Source organism: Aplosporella prunicola (assembly GCF_010093885.1).
Source record: "Aplosporella prunicola CBS 121167 unplaced genomic scaffold K452scaffold_4, whole genome shotgun sequence".
Lineage (NCBI taxonomy): Eukaryota > Fungi > Ascomycota > Dothideomycetes > Botryosphaeriales > Aplosporellaceae > Aplosporella > Aplosporella prunicola.
Window position 1 is genome coordinate 1,364,713 of NW_022983532.1, and position 18,619 is coordinate 1,383,331.

Consider the following 18,619-nt stretch of genomic DNA (forward strand, 5'->3'; position numbering starts at 1 on the left):
CATATGGTTCACTGATCACTCGCTTTAGCATACCGTCAGATTCAGGATCTCGATTACTACAAGAGGCTGAAGTGCTAATGGGGACAAAGTCTAAAGCTGCCTGTTGACAACATTCTTGCTCCTCTGGCGAATCATCGGGCCATAGCGATACAAGACAAACGGAATCGGAGCCAAAAGGACACTGATGCAGCCTAGCAGTGTAAGAGTCCAATGCGGGCCAAGACGCTCAAACATCGGGATACCAACGACAGTCATACCGCCCGCGACAGTGTAGCGCGCAAAAGCGTTGAAACTCAGCGCCGACGCAGCATATATGAGGTAGACATCGATGATGTACATGTACGCGCTGGTGAAGATAGTCATCAAACCATATCCGAACAAGACAGTGCCACAGATAGGCGCCCAGATGCTGACGGAGCTGTAGCATGTCCAACCAACCCAGAACAGCGAGATGGGGATCGAGACTGACCCGCCGAGCATGGCGTACCAGAGGCGGATTTCCGGGCGCCAGAGCCGGCCCTCTGCTTTTGCGGCTTCTAGCTCGCGCGCGGTTTGCCGGTACAGTATAGGAATTAGAGGGCCTGCGAGGAAAACGCCAAGCAAGACAGCGAGCCAGATGATGTTGGTGAGGCCCTGGGAAATGCCGTAGGGCTTGGTGAAGATGTACGCGAAGCCGTTGAAGAAGGTGAAGAGCACGATGTAGATCAGTGTGAGGTAGACGGCGAACAAGAGGACAATGGGCTCGGTGATGACGAAGGCGAATGGACGCCACAGAGCCGTTAGCAGCCTTGCAGCAAGCGGCGTCGACTTGATCTCCATCTCAGCGCGGTAGCGATCGTCACCGGTTGCACGCCGCAGGTGCTGAGCCCTCCAGCGCAGAAGGAGGGGCGAGTACGTCTCTGGCTGGAATGCCATGATGAGAGACAGTACCACGCCAGCCAGGATAAGCATGAGCCACTCTGCCCAGCGAAAGCTGATGTTGCCTCCGATGAATGCACTGATGACTGGTCCGAGAAGAGGGCCGCCGAAGGCCAAGAGCGCCATTAGAGGGAAAGTCCATGCGGCCTCGAGAGGCGTCCAAATGTCGGCAATGGTGCCGCCCGCTACGGTGAGTGGCGTGGATCCGAAAAAGCCTGAGAAGAAGCGCAGGATAATTGCGCCGGCGAAGTTGGGCGCAAGTGCGGTGCCCATGATGAAGAGCATGTAGATGATCATGGCTACCAGGTAAACCAGATTACGGCCGAACATCTCAGAGAACGAGCCCGCGAAGAGGGAACCAACGGCGAACCCTATGAGGTACATGCCTAAACTTCAACGTTAACATTTCAACGGCAACCACAAGAACAAGTAGACACTTACCCGTTGTCAACGACCCAGCAGTCTCGCTAACGTGAAAAGTTGCGCTAGACTGAGGCGTAACAGCAGCTTCAACAGACGAAGTAGCTGTCACCGAAAGCGCAATAGCGGCGACCAGGAGCGTAGCAACCAGGCGCCTCGCGGTGCTCCAGTTGTAAGGGTTCTGGGGATTGTCTTGGCCCCAGCCCACCACAAACACCAAGCCAGTTCCGCCCTCATCTTCGCTGCGTTTGCGACACTCTACGCCGTCAATCCTGTTGGCAACGGCGCTGCTTTTCTCGAGTTCGGAATCAGTGTCATTGGGGGCGGATGCGGCGCCGGAATTGTCGCTTTCCTGTTTCGGAATGGCGACGCTGATGTCTTTCTCGCTTAGGGTGTGGAGCTGCTCATGGACCTGCTGGCGCAGGTTGCGGAACTGACGGATTGACTGCATGGCGGGTAACGAGCTGATGAATGCGATAGTGATGCGCTGGTAGAGCCATTGCGTCCTAGGAATATATACACCGCCAAAGTTCCTGGCATTGACTTTGGTATAATGATATTTCCAAGCAGTCAGGATGTGTTCGAGCGGTTTTCGTCCGTCCTATGTCGACACCTGGGGCCAAAAGACGTTTCTCCATTTTTATGTGGGGACGTTGCCAGCGTGGTAGGGATTGAGCGAAGGAAGCGGCAGCGCAAGCGATATCTGCTATGCCTTCCTATAGTTTGGTTTGTCAGACTCGGAGATTTAGATTCTTAGCATTGTCTGTTTAGAGATTCTAGCATTGATTTGCTGATTGCTCTCGAGATCAACGGTTTAACACGACATTCTTTTCGCCCCCACTTACAAACCTAACTGTTTGGTTCGTCGAGATTTGCAAGTACACGTCAACGGCCCATACTAGACTCAGATGCTGGTTGCATCTCAGATGGTAACCATTTTCCATTGTTGTTTTTCTTTCCACTATAATCTTTGTACGTCCTTCCTTGTGCGCCGTGAAGCATGTCCGAGTAATAGTACTGTTAGGGAATAAATAATGGAGCACAACATTTATGGTTAGTCAATTTGTAAGTCTGTACAGAGAAAAGTCCTTCCAGTTTAGGTTTTTGGATTACGTCTTGGGTTGGACAAGATGGTAGATCTCCGGGTCGGATCTGTGAGTTTCAGCTACAGCGCACCGCCACCACCGCCACACCAGTCTATGACTCATGCGGTTTACGGCTAATCTATCATTATGATTCATTTGCACTACAGGTTCACGACACGACTCCTCAGCCTGATATTCAGTGCCATTCCCCAGGGGGCATCTCTATATCAAAGTGTGGCCAAGCGCCTTTGACCTCTACTCAACAAGAACTCGAACATTCCAATGACAGCGCCTCCTCAACCAACCAACATGCACAGCACGACACACCTTGACGGCCACCTGGACATACTTGGACAGCAACCGCTGCTCCAGATATACACGCAGATATGCCTTTGCTTCCCCGTCGCTGATGCTTCCTCGCAACCGGCAATTATTGAAACGCTGGGAAGAGGCATGGAACGATTATCTGCGAGTTTCCCGTGGATAGCCTATCAGGTCGTGAATGAAGGAGCAAAGGAAAGAAATACTGGCACCTTCAAAATCATCCCGTTCAAAAAAACTCCTCCTTTAAACTTCGTGGATCTCAGGCTTGATTCCTCGACACCAACGATGGACGAACTCAGGCGAGCGAATTTTCCCATGAGCATGCTAGATGAGACCTTCGTTGCGCCTCGCAATACCGTTCCAGGAAGCCGCGGCGAATCTCCGTCAGAGACTACACCAGTCTTCCTTGTTAGAGCTACTTCCATCATCGGCGGTCTTTTGCTCACATTCCTTGGCCAACACCAAAGCATGGACGGGACTGGCCTAGGGCAAGTCATCCATCTTTTCTCCAAAGCCTGCCGCAATGAGCCATTCACAAGCGAAGAACTATACTCCGGCAACCTGCCTCGCCGTGACCTCATCCCCTTGCTCGATGACTACAAGCCAGGCCCCGAGGTCGCTCGCCAGATTCTGAAGCCCTCTCCATCTACCGACTCTACCAACACCACACCTGCTCCTCCGCCATGCACTTGGGCCAACTTCACCTTCTCAGCAGCTTCGCTCGCGGCACTGAAGTCTCTCGCCACCCAGGCGCTGGCGCCTTCGACAAGCTACATCTCCACCGACGACGCGCTCACAGCCTTCATCTGGCAATCCGTCACGCGCGCCCGCCAGCCCCGCTTAAACCCCAGCACCGAATCCAAGTTCGCCCGCGCCGTCGATGTGCGCCACCACATGGGCGTCCCAGAGACGTATCCCGGGCTCCTACAGAACATGACGTACCACGGGTACACCGTGCAGCAGCTCATCGAGGCGCCGTTGGGGCACGTGGCATCCGAGCTGCGCTCAGCACTCGACCCGCAGACCTCGAAACTAGAGCGCGACACGCGCGCGCTGGCGACGCTGCTGAGCCGTACGCCGGACAAGCTGACGGTGTCGTTTATTGCGTCGGTGGACATGTCTGCGGGACTGATGCTGAGCTCGTGGGTGAAGCAGAAGTGCTATGAGGAGGATTTTGGGCTAGGTTTGGGGATGCCGGAATCTGTGAGAAGGCCGAGGTTTTCGGACTTTGAGAGTCTGGTGTATTTGTTGCCGAAGGCTCGGGATGGAGCAATTGCGGTGGCGATTTGTTTGCGGGATGATGATATGGCGAGGTTAAGGGCGGATGAGGAGTTTATGAAGTATGGGGAGTTTGACGGGTGAGGGTTCGGGGACATGATCTCGAAAGCCGACATACATCGACAGTTTTTACTCTACCGAAGATGTTGTCCAACCCGTCTGGCTTCTTCGGACTTACATTCAGATGCGAGCATCGTCCCGGCTTTTCCAGTCTCCAAAAGGAAATTTCCGGAGCCGTCCGGGCACCATCCGGGATTGCGCCATAGCATTCTTCACTGCCGGTTTGATCACTGCCGACGACAAGGCAGTGAAGTGGGTCAAGAACGCCAAACGTCCTCTCCCGCCACAAGACTGAAGATCAGATCAATGCGTCGGTAAAAAGGTCGATCTTAAGAAGTGTGGCTTGGACATGCAAGTTGCAACAGCTTGAATCAGAAACAACAACACAATGCCTTGGCGAATTGGCAACTTAATCATGGCAAGAAATTTCTTAAGAATCTCTTACGGAGTACGTACGGTGTTTCGTCAGCTGCTCGCCGATTTCGGATGCGCTTCATGGGTTTTCTGTTTCTTGTGTCGCAGGAAGCGACACTGAATCAATTGTCCTGACAGAGTGTGATGAAGCACAGCAGACACCAATGAATCTTTCGCCTACCCCAAGAGCGTAAATAGGCAGCTCTTTTCATCAGGCCATCTCTTCAATTCCGGGCATAACCGAAGCGTCTGCACTCGCGGCCCCTTCATCTTCTCGGATCGACCCCATTCGGCAACAAGTGGGTCCAGGGACCAGGATCAGCACCGTTGGCGACCAAAGCGCCGAGACAGTCGTTTGCGGCCATCGTCTCGTAACCCGGAGCCGGGACGTGCCGGGATGCCGCGCATGAAACACCAACGGCTCTTAGCTCCTGCCTATCGTGACCTAGGCCACGCAGACCCCTTTCGCTTCCAGCGCGCATCATCATTATTCTAGCCCGAAACGACGCAGTCTGGAGGCGCAGATGCCACACGTGGGCGAGGTGTTGGGCCAGCAAGCACTGTTGAAACCAAATGCCGGTGCCGGAGTCGCGACGTTGTACATAAATTGGCCGGCGCGCCCATATGGCTCCGGCTTGTTGTGCTGCTCGCTTCAGACCTCAGACCTCAGCCTTCAACCTCCACCGCTTCATTCTTTTTCGCGGCTTGTGTCAAGCTGCTCTCTGTTCTGCTACTAGCTATGCGCGCCGCTGGTCTTGCTTGCACACTGCTTCCTGTGGCAGCTGTGAATGCCGCGAAGCTCCTGCAGTCCAACGACGATGGCTGGGCGGAGATAAACCTGCGGACGTTCCACAACGTCTTGCGCACAGCAGGGCACAACGTGGTGCTATCCGGACCTGCAGAGAACGAGTCCGCGCGAGGTGCGCATGCTCTTTTCCCCACTGGCTCGAAGAGATCGGTCCAGGCTAACAACCTACCCAACCAGGTTCCCTCGACAAAGACCCCACTACGCTCAGCTCGCCCTGCGAGTACGACAGCTGCCCCGAAGGCAGCCCCGCCACCGGCTCCAACGCCACGGACCCGCGCCTCAACTACGTGAACTCGTACCCCGTGACCTCCGTGCGGTACGGGCTGAACACATCTGCGGCGAATTTTTTCGACGGCACAGCGCCAGATCTCGTCCTCACGGGCCCCAACGTCGGCACGAACCTCGACATCCAACTCCCCTTCTCCGGCACCGTTGGCGGCGCCTCCTACGCCGCGCACACGGCCAAGGTGCCCGCCATCGCGTTCTCGGGCAAGACGGGCGACCCGACCGCTTGGAACGAGGAGACGCCCCTGTACAGCACTGTCTATGCCGACCTCGCCCAGATCGTCACCGAGCATGTCCTCGCGGGCGGCGCGCCATACCTCCCGGACGACGTGTTCCTAAACGTCAATTTCCCGGCCGTGAGCGAGGACAGCTGCAACGAGGCGTCGCAGTTCAAGTTCGTGCTCACGCGGGTGAATCTCCATACGCCTGGCCTGTCGGACGACGATGTCCAGACTTGTGATCGGGAGACGCTGCCGAGGGAGCGGGAGGTCATTGATACTGATGGCTGCTATGTCAGTATTAGTGTTGGGGATGCCGCAGATAAGACGACGGCGACGGCCGATAAGCAGCAGGTCGTGCTGGACAAGCTGGGGGATTTGCTGACTTGCTTGCCTTGAGGGAGGTTTGGAGGTTTTGGCCTGTTTGGGATACGGGCAGTGAGATACCCACTTAATTTTAATGGACGAGAGAGCAAGCACCAAGCTTCATTTTTTCATGCTCAGCTGAAATGGCTTCCTTGATGCGTGTCTAGGACTCCACGAACTACCGAGGCTCTTTCTTCCACTGTCCCACAAAAGAGCTGGTCTTGCGTCATGCCAAGCAGGCAGCGCCCATCAGTCACGATATACTGCACAAGGCGTAGCAACAGCGGGATTGATCTGCGGGTGGGGGAAAAGCACATTTGCACTCCGGCAGCTACTGAACCACGCTCATCCCTGCGCGGGAGGCCCTGGTCGTGAAGAGTTTGGATATTGTTGCGAAGCGCGCGGACCAGTCGAGCTGGCCATGGGTTCCTGGCAGCACGAGTTGTGCACGGAAGTGGTGTGGTGCTCAGTGTACTACATGCTGCTGGACCCGCTACGGCAGAGAGAGGCAGCCTCTACGTCTTTGCTCTTCGGCAAAGTCTCAGTATCGGCCTTGCCGTTTCTGATATCGTCACTGTCCTCTGTTGTTTTGCAAATCCCGCCTTGATGAAGACCATACGGAGTAGAACAACGTGGGGCCTAGGTCGGCATGTCAGAGTACGGCATATCCAAGGTGAGCTTACTCAGACCCTCGACGCAACTCGCGCTGACACGGAATAGCAAGCGCTAGCCTGGTAAAGGGCTCGGTAGTTGCTGCGATCGACGGTATCATGGTATGATAATTACTCGTTACATAGGTTCAACTGCCTAGCTACGTTCTATGTAATCTATCACTAGGTATGAACAATATTAGGTCTACGATGTCACCAAAAGGTTAGTATGTATATAGTACGATGCATGGCGTGAAGAGACATGTTAAAACCAAGATAGTTTCCAACAGTCCTAAAACCTGAAATATTCTTTAATTGACGAAGATACAAAAGTCTAGTTGAATTACCAAACAATGGGCTTACAGTAGTTAGAGGAATACAAAATTGCATGACAGCTTCTGCCGCATCTCACGTAAACTGTAGGGATGCATATACATAGCCCCACTAATTCTCCGCTTCTTCACGCTAGGCAACAACTGCTGGTTCTAAAGTTCTACTGCCACGTACACATGCATAAAGAGATTAAGCTGTCTATCCTTGCCTCTAAACAGCTGCTTACGGCTGTGCGATGATAGGGCGGTCACGCCATGCTGCCATGATGGGTGCAGAAACTTATATTCACTGTTCAGTTTGGGCTGTTATTTACCTGCCTGCAAGTGCCATCTCTTGCGAAAGCTACGGAACCACAAGCAATAAAAGAGTTCGGGCGATTTAGTTATTTTGTTTCTGTGAAGCTGGGCGCGAGGAATTGGACGCCGCTTGTCCTCCTAAATTACACTACCTATGGAGGTATATATGCTGCTACCTAAAAGAACACGTTTTCTCTTTAAGATCCTTATTCCCTTGCAGTGGATAAACGTGTGGTGTAAGGGGTAAGGCTGTAGTGTAACAACTGACTGTAATAAGGCTGAAAAACCGAGAGTTATCGGAGTGATCCTGGCTGACATATTCTTTGACTCTGTTTGGGCCGACTTTGGTTCGCGCTTCAATTCGATTCTTGCAAGTCTAACATACCATACCGGCCTTGTTGACAAGGAAGCTGCAGCAGCGAACATTTCCGAGGCCATGGAACGTAGAAGACAGGAGAATGATCAATGGGACAAACTGGAACGCGAAAGGCAATTGACCAAGCGTCTAGCTGTGATGTCTTGGCTACGAGTCGGCGATACCTTGATTGAGGATGAAGTCGATAAACTAACAAGGGATTGCCTTGAAGGAAGTTGTGATTGGTTTATTGAACACAACAAAACCAAGTGGTGGATGAATGATGGCACAGCTAACGCCCTACTTTGGTTATGCGGAAAACCTGGAGCAGGTATGTCTATGGAAACCGCCGTAATTTTTTGCCGTTATTGACCGTATGTGGAAGGCAAGAGTGTCCTCTGCTCGAAACTCATACAGTCCATGGAAGCTAAGAAGCTCAACGTATTCTACTACTCCTGCAGCTACCTGGAAACTGCCGCTGAGGGTCCTACTCGACTTCTCCGCTCTCTTACAGCACAAGCTGTTCAAAACAATCCAGACCTCATCATATACATTCACGACGACTATATACCATCTCATCCAGTGGCATCCAGGAGGCCGTTAATGGGCATTCTTCCAAATATCCTCATCGACGTCGGTTCTTCACGTCTCATTATCGATGGAATTGACGAATGGGACCGGAAGGAGCAAAAACTCATTCTCAAGGATGTTCTACAACTTCTCTCTACTGACGCATCATCCCATACCTGTAAAGTCCTTATATCAAGCCGGGACGTACCAACGGTTTCTCCGGTTTTACGAAAGAATTCAAAGACGTCAGTCTCCCTTAGCGATGAAAGTAGGCAGAGCGCGGAACAGGCCAGTCCAATCAATCCATGGATTAACTATATAGGACTATGCTTCATTAGGCACGGTCAATTCAATTCAGTAGCGGCGTGAATAGGCTCTAGTCCGGTTGGTTTCGACTGTACCAAAACACTGGGACTTTGGACACGCCTTCCGTTTTTGAGCAGAGCCAAGAGTTTGTTGTCGATGTTGAATCTCTCTATCCTGCTATGAGTTCACAACAAGGACTTGAGAAAGTGCAAATCGAATTTCAGACCGTGGTCCTTGCTGCACTCAATGCATGCATCAAAAGTACTCTTTTAGCAAACACTTGGGACTCGGAGCCTCTTCTAAATCTTGTTGTGGGCATGCGAGATGTGGTGAACGTTGGCTGAATCATGCTCGAGGGGACTCTAGGTAGCATAAAGAGACACATGTTGTCAACTATGGTTTTAAACAGTTCCATATTTGAGAGGGTTTGTTGTGGGAACTAGGGCCACGTTGCTGATAACTCTTTGACATAACCTACTAGTGTGGGGCCTCTTGCTGTGGTCGTCCTGGAAATCGCAATTAAGAAACAATCTAAAATGGGCAGTGAACAATTGAAAAGACGGCAAGCAAAAAGACATATTGGCTGAACTGGAAGGAAAATATTGACACTTGTCCTATCCATTTGTCCGTGTCCGCCAAACCACACAAAACTCACCCTGCCTCGGACGCAGAGTCAATGCAGTCCTTGACATCCTTTTCACAATCAGGCCCATACACAGTCAAGCCCCAACTGTGGATCTCGTTCACCCAATTAATAAACCCATGTACGCCCTCGGCAGTACTACATTTATCTTCGTAGAGCCGGAACATTCGACAGCCCGTCCAGGTACCGGAGGAACCTACATCTGCTTCAATACACCAAATGTCGTAGTTGCAGCCAACAAAAGTAATGCCGTAGTGTCGCAACATCTGTGCTGTCTTTGGGCCCCATTGTTGACCAGTGGCGTCGAGTGCTCTCTTCTTCAGTTTCCAACGATTGTAGAGCCCGATTGCTGAGGCAGCAGCGATTTGGTTCCTGGCTGTCTTGAAAGTGGTACCATTTCTATTGGACTCGCTATCTTTTTTGAATTCAATGATGAAATACGGCCAGAGAATGCGGCCGTGTCGAACAAGGACATGCTCCTCGATTCTCTTCCGATACTTAGGATGGAAGGCTTGCAAAGTAATCCAATATGAACAGTCAGGTCGAACGTCGAATGCGTAGTCTTTGCGTGCCACCTTTTCATGGATTACCGGGGGTGTCTCCCAGTGATGATCTCCGGGTCGGGTAGTGAACTCAACCATGCGTTCCGTCAACCATGAGGTGGTATTGGGGAGGTGAGGGCTACGCATTTCTCTCTTCAGGAGATTTTCGAAAGCATATAACGAGTACTCTGACTCACAAAGCTTGAACTCCTTCATGCTCTTATACTCTCGCAAGATATCTTCCGTAAATTGGTCATCTCCTTCCAACCACAAAGATGTATCTTGCAATCCATTCTTGCTCTTGTAATGCGAGATAACTCCAGTAGTTGGCGCTGGGTCAGTGGCAAAATGTTGGAAAGGATTTACATGCTTCCGATCATCTTCAATCGTAATGCCATGGGGCTTCAGGGCAAGGGTCTCGAACTCAGCATGTTTAGTTTTGATACCATTATCAGAAACCTTTTTCGACGGTTTTTTTCCTTCCATCACCTTTTGCAAGGCTAAAAGGTCTAGGCTTAGTACTTGTCGATTAAGTACTGCTGACTCTTCCATTGCATTTGATATTTCCTCGGCATCAGTTGCACTTTTTCCTTTTTCAATTAAACATAGGTCTGACATGTCTTCTGCTGGTTTGTCTTTTTCCGGAGGTATGACCTTCTTTGGGAGCGTTTTCGTGCAGTCTGTAAGGGTTGTGGTCTCCTTTTCTAGCCTAACGTCCTCTTTGTAGGGTGCACTAGCTTCTTTCGCAAGCGTGGTTGTCTCTTCTGAGGGCGCGCTTGCCCCATTTGCAATTGTGCCTTTTTCTCCAGTCTTTGAATTTTCTTTCATTGCAGGTACACTATCTTCCCCAGTTGGTGTTGGTTTCGCAGTAGCCATGACTTTACTCATTGGTTGGTGCTTAACGACAGAAGCGTCCTTTTCTGGCAAGGTAAACTTTTCCTCTGTACACAAGTTCGTATCTGATGTTGAAGTGTCCCTCGGATCAGTTGACATAGTTTCTTGCGGGGGCTTTTGCTTCTTTTTCGTGCATACAGCTTGTTTCTTTCCAAAGGCCCCTCGATTTTTTGCCGTTGTGAGTGCATTTTCTGTTGGCATACTATGCTCCTCTACGTCTGCCTCGGTGTTCTTTCCTAGCGCTTCGTTGTTGGTTGCGCATATACTTTCCGGTTCAGCTGGGCTCGTCGCTGGAAGACCCGTGGCAGTAATGTTCAGTGTTCTTGTATTCATGTTGATTTTTGGTGCATCACTTGCTGATGCCGTATTTTTCACTGTGGGTGATTGTTCGTCGTCCGATGTAGTACTAACTATTGCTAGATCTCTCTTAGGCATCACCGTAGTCTTGGTTTCCAGCGTCTTCTCAGCCAGGGACATAGCTGCAATATTGTTTGACACTTCCTTTGTCGCGGGTGTCTGTTCAGTGATCGATTTAGTAGTAGCGCCGGCCCTTTCTAGGACCCCTTCTCCTAAGGCCATACTTTTAGCTGCTGAGAGCTTTTCAGTAATCGCAGTTGCCTTCGTTAAAGCTCTTCCAGTCTCGACGTTTCCGTGTGAAACCTTTTGTCCTGTCGGCTGTACATTCCCAGGAGAAACATGATTCCTTTCATTCGAGCGCAAAAGAGCCGAGGCAATGGGGGATTTGTAGCGGACCAAGAGTTTCCTGGTAGCTGCAACACGTTGTCTAGCAGAGATGTTTCTTGAAACAAAAAGCCGTGATCCAGCCTTGGACCGGATATCCGGTGTCGCTGATAGCGGCGAAGATTTTGTTGGCGTAGGCCGATTTAACGTAGGCTGAGGGTGAACTGAATTGACGTCGATCTGCATCTCAAAGTTCGCAAGCGCAGAACCATGCCCTTGCCCTTGCAAAGGAGCGCCATTTTGATAATTCCTTCTGTCCCTTAGACGTGCGACATGTTCGTAAGTAGCTGTCAAACGTGCCCCGACTGGCAAATTGGTAGCTCTAATGCTGAATTTCATGTTGGTTCTGTTGTGTAGAGCTGTGAGTTCCGGAGCATGATAATATAGAGGGCATGGAAGAATTCTAGAAGAATTCCGGCCTACTCTTCCTTGTTTGCTCCCTGGTTTGTCTAACAGGAAAAACAAAAGCTCTTTGGTGACAAACCGAAACGGAAACACCTAGAGCGCAATTTCAAACATAAAAGCTTTACTTGAGATAAACAAACATGGTTAAACAAAGAAGTTTTACAAAGTTTGCGGCAAGTTAGTAGGCTTCTGCGTTCTACAGAATCCAATCAGCTTCGCAAACAATTCTGTCGCATTTTTATGCTATAACTTGAGCGGTAGGTTTAAGTGATTCTGTAAGACGGAGACGTTTGTCCAATTAATCCGGTTAGATGATAAGCAGAAACCTAATGAGCTAGTCCATTATTTCAGCAGACTGTAAGTAACAGAAAAGCAAGGACGAGGAATCCATTGCATAGTCAAAAACAAGTAGTATGAAGAGTGAGCTAATCGGTGACTACATATTCCTTTTTCTCTACTCGGTAATCCCTTACACCGTCACAGGGCACTCATTGTTCGAGCCGGGAAGTCCCCAAATATATCTTGCTCCGCAAGCGGCACCATCCCCGCCACCGTTACCGACGCACTGGAAAGTAAGCTCTATTAGTAATTTTTATAGGAAAAGATATCCTGTTACTTACGGATGTGCCCTGCTTGCAACTGTAGTTTATGCCTCCGACTTTGCATGAAGTGCCGTTGCATTTCTATCAGCCATGTTAGTTTTTAGGCAAAGCACAAGGGGGGTAGCTCGAGTAAGCGTACTCCGCAGGAAGTCCATCCATTCGGGCAGTTTGCTTGCTTGGCGTCTTTTGCAGGAGCTGGAGCGCTAAGCGCTGCGCTGACAAAGAAAGCGAGGACAAGAGTCTTGATCTGCATGATTTTGGTGCTTGTTGGAGCTCGGTAATGGATGATGAGCAAGGAGAATGATGAGGAGGTGATTATGGAAAGCAAAGAATGGAGGCGGTACTTAAATACTCACTCCCAGGCGTCCAAGGGCCAAGCAATGGAGGGATTATCCGAAATCCATATGAGCCAGAAGAGTGTAGTGAGTGGGGTGGAATGGTGACTGTTGCTTACCTGCATTTCTCACACGCCAGTTGGACTTGAAAGAGCACGCACGATAGTGGATGCATTTACGACTGTTGTAGACTGTGAAGAGTGCTGGCAGGTTAATAAGCGGTTTTTATGGGGAGTCATGGACTGAGAGGCTCCACTATTTGGGGGCCATGGCCTTTTGCCCCACATAAGACTCTTCCACTGACTGCCGCATATGCACACATGGTCTCTACCAATGAATTCGTATACACTTAACAGGGGGTATTTTCCGCAGATAACCTTAGACGATAGATTTTAATGACTTTTCCGCAACGAGTAAAAATCGATGCGGACTATTGGGTGCAGAAACTCTCATCCAGCCCAAGTCCTTTAAGATTTCCTACCTGCAAAAGGCAATGATTTGCAGATACCACCGACGTATACGCCGACTCTATCAGGTGCGAGACGGCATTACCTGCCAAAAACGAAAAAGCTTGCGAAGTACCCCATTTCATGCTACAAGCGCTGACCGTGCTGAAGGGTTGGGCTCGCCTCGCACTCTCCAAAGTGCTTCCAGAGTCCAGACCGAAACGAGAAGTTTAGGGCAAAAAATAAGCTCAACCTCTGGGCATAGTCGAATGTTCCAAGTGAGTGAGGCATACTTGGCAAATTGTATATCTGTACGATCGTTCTTCCGCATATAAGCTCTTACCTAGTTAGCCCTTGATGGGATCGCTTCGGGCCGAAGCTGTTGATCTCCTTATTTAATCTGCATTTCCCCACCTCCCTATCTTCCCTCCATTTTCTCAATATCATCAACCATGCAAATGTCGAATCTCTTTACTGGAAAGAAAGACAAACTCCATCACCGAAAATGTCGCCTCCTCTTATACTTGGTCCAGAGGATCCTCCCGTACTTCCATCGCCACGTCCGCGTCCGCTCACGCCGTCGGATGACAATAATTTGACTATGCACCCACAGGGTGAATCTCCGTTTTTCAATCGGTTGCCTTTGGAAATTCGTTTGCAAATTTACGGATTCCTTTTTGGAGACCGCACCTTGCACATCGAGCTATCATATGACAGGCCTAAGACCAAAGGTCTCCGCCACGCTGGTTGGAGTGGCGAAGCGAGTCCTGACCGACGTGTGGAATGGAGATGGATCAGCTGTGCGTGCTGTGATAAGCACGGTATGTGGTGGCGTGACTCTTGCTTGAAGGGCGGCACGTTTCTTTCCTGCGAAGATGTCGATGGCATTGCGCATGACCCAAGCGCGTGTAAAGTTAACGCAAAGTGGCTTCTTACATGCCGCAAAGGGTAAGAGCCTTTTCTTTCTTTGCCTCGTTTTGTACCTCTTCTTTTCGAGCGGGTGGGCGTTTGTGATGTGATGATAGTAGACATCTTATCCATGACTTTATATCAACCGGCTGTAAAATAAGCAAACTCGCTAACCTCAATAGGTATTCCGAGAGCATTGCGATTCTCTATAAGACCAACACTTTCAATGTCCCGTTCTCTATCTATACTAGCCCCAGGGACCACCAACAAAGGACCTTAGGTTACCTGGAAGAGGGGAGCCATCATGTGCCATTTCTTTCACGTGGTATACCCTCCCACCGGTTCTCGACTATTACATCTCTCGAGGTTATATCCTGGTACATTGATGAACCTCCTCGACCTAGCGACCCACTTGCCCTTGCAGCCTACGAGATGTCGTGGCGCGAATTGGTTCTTCCCGGGCTGCGCAAACTGAGAGTAGCGGCCGACACTAAGCCTTTTCCTAATGGAATGAACGTTTCTGTAGGAGTAGAAGCTGCGTGGTTTGGTATTGTGGACGATATAGTCAGCGAAAAACGTTTGGATCTTGAGTTCAAGCTTCCACTGTCGTGGTTTTTGGGCCTCAGAAGGGGCGGCATAGTGGAATCTTGGCACGATAGCAATGATTACAGAACATGGAGGTATTGGAGGAATGTTGGACTAGACGAGGCCACCGACGGCTGGGATGCCAATCCTGGTTACTGGGTTACAAATCTGGGCTGACTACTAATTGATGATCTGTGGAATCGTTAGCCTTGCCAGTTAGTAGTTTATCAAGTTCCGTTGTTAAGTTCCGTTGTTGATGTTGATGTAGAAAGGCTTGCAAACATGAACGATGATTCGACTGAACTTTTCTTATACAAGCAGAACTAGGATATCAAAAACTAACAATTAACGTTACGTTCCCGTACGAAACAACTATGCACTGATGAAGACTATTGGCTCTGTTACCATTCTCAGCTTCTTTCTTCGTACCTTCATACTGTATAGATTTTGCAGTGCACCGAATGGCTTCCGTAAAGTGATAGCATCATAGTAATCTTATGTTAGCTAAAGCAGTGCGAAAACAACCTGTACTGTCGATATTAAATATCGTTTATAGTGTTTGCGCTTTACCTACGACTATTATCCTAACCCAAATATATATACATGTCTACGTTACTAAGAATCGTTCACAAGGTAGAAAATTAAAGTTTCCGTGGTTAAAAACAACTGTAAGTTGGTTTTCGACTGTGATGTTGCCAATTTGTTGATTGAATCAACTTAATATAGGTACTGTATATTTTTTAGAGACTAATAAAGTTGTTAAATATAGTACTAGGCAACCAATATCGCGGTTGATGCAGTGTCGTGTAAGCAGTGACATGATTGGACGTACGGCGCCTTGAGGACGGAATGAACTTGCTTTTCCGCGCCTACTCAAGCATCATGGCAGTCACGCTCGCGCAATCCTTGCAATACTCTGCCGAATAATGTCGAAATACCTACTTTAGCATTTATATTTAGAGGACCGCGTTCGGGACACTTAACGCACGTCGCACATCCAACTAATACCCATCGAATGATAGCTTAGAGCTTTTCTATATTTCTCAGACAACTGCAGGGATTTGACAAAGAGCGTTTTAACTAGTAGCTTTATATAAAGCACGCCGTGTCTCCTGTTAGTTATAGTTAGTTCCTTCGGGTAACGTGCCGAGCCGCGGGAAGCTACGCCCGGGCCTGTCTTAGTGGCAAATAGTAGCTCTACTAGCTACTCATAGCCTAGCGCCTTACTGGGAAAAGATTTGTTGTCAATGCTTAACCCTAGATATGTTTCATACAGTACCGGGCCTTAATATGGCAATAAGCACTTAAATCGTTTAAAAAGTATTTCCATAAATAGTAAGAGTATCTAAAGTGCAGACGAGGACCATGTTACTAGACAACGTACTTTATGACAAAAGATAAATATAGGATTTCAGGTGGGCGGGCGAGCAGGTTAGCGAGCTAGCGATAATGCGGTTGCGCCAAGGTGCGAAGAGATGAAGGTACTGAGAAATGGAGGCACGAGATAAATGAAGGTTGGGACTCTGCATGCGCGCTAGGCAATCTAGTACCTTTCCGCTAAGTTTCACCGCCGCAGTCACGACTTATCTGCTTGGTTGCCCGGCGCTTACCGCCTACGAAGCGGCGTTTACCGTTAACGAAAGCTGACTAGCGTTGCATCCTCTTGGGGGCCGAAATCCAGCTGAAATAATAGAAAAGCCCCTATCGTGTAAACATTGGCTTTTCGGCTTATGTTCTTTTCGAGAACACTTCGGCGACAGAATGGCGTCGACAGGATATCACCTCACCCATAACAAGCCTGAACCTGAGACTGATGTCAGGGAATCGATCGAGCTTACTGACAGCTATGCGGCATCTCGGGGCAATGAAATCTCTGGGTCAACTTTTGGAGCCGAAGGGCTAAACATCCGCGCTGCTGGGTACGCACTGTTCACGCGTTCGTAACGTAAACACATCTAAGAGTCAATAGGAAGGTTGATCAGCGCAGCATCCACTGGAGAGCACCCACTTTAATAATTGGGTTGTTTCTATGCGGAGTTGCTTCCGCAATTGGACATCATGTCTACTACCAGTCTCTCAAAGGAACCTTTGTTGCCTCCGAAACTCGCCAACAGTGGGAAATCCGCATCGGTACCGGCCTTGCGTTCCTGACAAAAACTGCCCTTGCTGCGTCTGTCGGAGCTACATTCACACAAAGGCTATGGATTACAATGCGGAAAAGACCAATCAAACTACATGCCATTGACAATCTGTTCTCTTTGACTTACGATCCAACGTCTTTCTTCAACTGGGAGGCATGTCGCAAAGCAAAGACACTGTTTGTCCTTGCGCTGATAATGTGGTAAGGACTCTATTTCCACTTGGAAGAACCTCTCTAAAGTCTTCAAGGTGTATTCCTTTAAGCGCCACGGTCACACCCAGTACACTCTCCGTGCGATCTCGAATGACGCCAAAGGACATCACTGCCAGCGTGGCCAGCAACATTCTTAACGACACAGGAACTAGAGCGTATCTCTGGGCCGATTGGCCAGGAGTGGGACGGTTTGGCTCTGTTTCACCGCACGTCAACCGGCTGTTGGCAGCGACATCTTCCTCGGGCTCTATCTTGCAACTCACACCACCTTCTCCCAATGCAACATACACGCTAGACTTTCACGCGCCGTCCTTCAAGTGCGAGAACCTCAGCATTGCCCTTGCTTCTCATTCAAACAACGACAACTCTTCTGAACTAACAACAGCCTGGAACTCCGCAATGGGAAAGCTACGTTCGTTGGCCGTTTACACCGGGGCGGAGAGTAGAGGGTCAACACAAAAATATTTCTTCATCAACCTGAACGGCAAAAGCGGCCAAAACATCACTTGCAGGCCCTGGAACACGTCTTACACCACAAACTTCAATTGGGTCAATGGTGTTCAAACTTTGACAATCACAAACCTCACCCATATTGATGTCCTAAATAAACGGACAGATACGATTTACACGGACTTTGCACCAGGCGAAATTGCTTCCTTGTCTATAACAGAGGCATTAATGGGTCTTCTCACCACCGAAATCGGATACGGTGCTAACGGAAATCTCTACGGCGCCGACACCCTCTTGCCGAAAACGGGCATCTTTGCTTGTCCTGAAATAGCAAACTCCATGACCAACAACAACAATTTCGGCCTTCAAAACTCGCCTTATGATTGCCGGAACGGCTCTGTCCTAAAAACCATCGAGGATCTGTCGCATAACTTTACGCTGAGTCTTTTGTCCTCAAGCTTGTTAACCGAAAGAACGGACACGGTCGTTCACATACTCGAAGCGAGGAACGTTTACGCGTACAACAGGACTGTTCTTGTCTCTGTATACGGTGGTTGTGCTTTCATTGTACTCTTGTGCGTCTGCGTGGGGTTGAGGTCGCTGTTCAAGAACGGTTACAGCGCAAACATGTCGTTCTCGAGCATCATGTTGACCACAAGAGATTCATGCCCGGAGCTGGCGCGGGTGGCTGCAGATTATCGGTTGCCGGCGGATTCACTGCATAAAGAGCTGGGGGATGTAAAGCTGCAGTACAAGTACAATGAAGTAGAATCTCCGTTGGGCTTCAGGGTTATTAGGAGGCATTAAGATCTGACGTTTCATAAAGTACGGCTTTGAGAGATTGTTTATTGGGATCATGTTATATTTCTCCTTTGTAAGGCAGACGCGGCATTCAATGAAAACCTTTGGCCTTAATATCAGTAGATACCACCACTTGTTCACTTAAAGCTCGGACCCCTCCACCCCAGGCAGCAGACGTACAGCCTACAAAACCCCATCTCCGCCCAACCCTCCACAAAACCCAAGAA

General features: G+C 49.6%; 7 protein-coding genes across 7 annotated transcripts; 5 read left to right on the forward strand and 2 right to left on the reverse strand.

Moving 5' to 3' along the window:
- Positions 1 to 90: 90 nt before the first annotated feature.
- K452DRAFT_305783 (uncharacterized protein) lies at positions 91 to 1,789 on the reverse strand (the record flags this gene model as incomplete). Its single annotated transcript, XM_033542922.1, has 2 exons — positions 91 to 1,304; positions 1,360 to 1,789. 2 exons carry the CDS (start codon positions 1,787 to 1,789, stop codon positions 91 to 93), a joined length of 1,644 nt encoding a protein of 547 aa, XP_033401553.1.
- Positions 1,790 to 2,732: 943 nt separating this feature from the next.
- Positions 2,733 to 4,543, forward strand: K452DRAFT_349240 (uncharacterized protein; the record flags this gene model as incomplete). The annotated part of the gene is made up of 1 exon (XM_033545585.1): positions 2,733 to 4,543. The coding sequence occupies one exon, from the start codon at positions 2,733 to 2,735 to the stop codon at positions 4,107 to 4,109; it is 1,377 nt and encodes a 458-aa protein (XP_033401554.1). The 3' UTR covers positions 4,110 to 4,543.
- Positions 4,544 to 5,238: 695 nt separating this feature from the next.
- Positions 5,239 to 6,209, forward strand: K452DRAFT_220380 (uncharacterized protein; the record flags this gene model as incomplete). The annotated part of the gene is made up of 2 exons (XM_033536460.1): positions 5,239 to 5,419; positions 5,485 to 6,209. The coding sequence occupies 2 exons, from the start codon at positions 5,239 to 5,241 to the stop codon at positions 6,207 to 6,209; spliced, it is 906 nt and encodes a 301-aa protein (XP_033401555.1).
- A 1,682-nt stretch (positions 6,210 to 7,891) lies between these two features.
- Positions 7,892 to 8,749, forward strand: K452DRAFT_305786 (uncharacterized protein; the record flags this gene model as incomplete). Its single annotated transcript, XM_033542923.1, has 2 exons — positions 7,892 to 8,141; positions 8,196 to 8,749. 2 exons carry the CDS (start codon positions 7,892 to 7,894, stop codon positions 8,747 to 8,749), a joined length of 804 nt encoding a protein of 267 aa, XP_033401556.1.
- Positions 8,750 to 9,337: 588 nt separating this feature from the next.
- Positions 9,338 to 10,357, reverse strand: K452DRAFT_220771 (uncharacterized protein; the record flags this gene model as incomplete). The annotated part of the gene is made up of 1 exon (XM_033536479.1): positions 9,338 to 10,357. One exon carries the CDS (start codon positions 10,355 to 10,357, stop codon positions 9,338 to 9,340), a length of 1,020 nt encoding a protein of 339 aa, XP_033401557.1.
- Positions 10,358 to 13,799: 3,442 nt separating this feature from the next.
- K452DRAFT_305788 (uncharacterized protein) lies at positions 13,800 to 14,965 on the forward strand (the record flags this gene model as incomplete). Its single annotated transcript, XM_033542924.1, has 3 exons — positions 13,800 to 14,115; positions 14,170 to 14,242; positions 14,386 to 14,965. 3 exons carry the CDS (start codon positions 13,800 to 13,802, stop codon positions 14,963 to 14,965), a joined length of 969 nt encoding a protein of 322 aa, XP_033401558.1.
- Positions 14,966 to 16,756: 1,791 nt separating this feature from the next.
- K452DRAFT_315992 (uncharacterized protein) lies at positions 16,757 to 18,398 on the forward strand (the record flags this gene model as incomplete). The annotated part of the gene is made up of 2 exons (XM_033543913.1): positions 16,757 to 17,129; positions 17,177 to 18,398. Exons 1-2 carry the CDS (start codon positions 16,999 to 17,001, stop codon positions 18,396 to 18,398), a joined length of 1,353 nt encoding a protein of 450 aa, XP_033401559.1. The 5' UTR covers positions 16,757 to 16,998.
- Between the last annotated feature and the right edge of the window lie 221 nt (positions 18,399 to 18,619).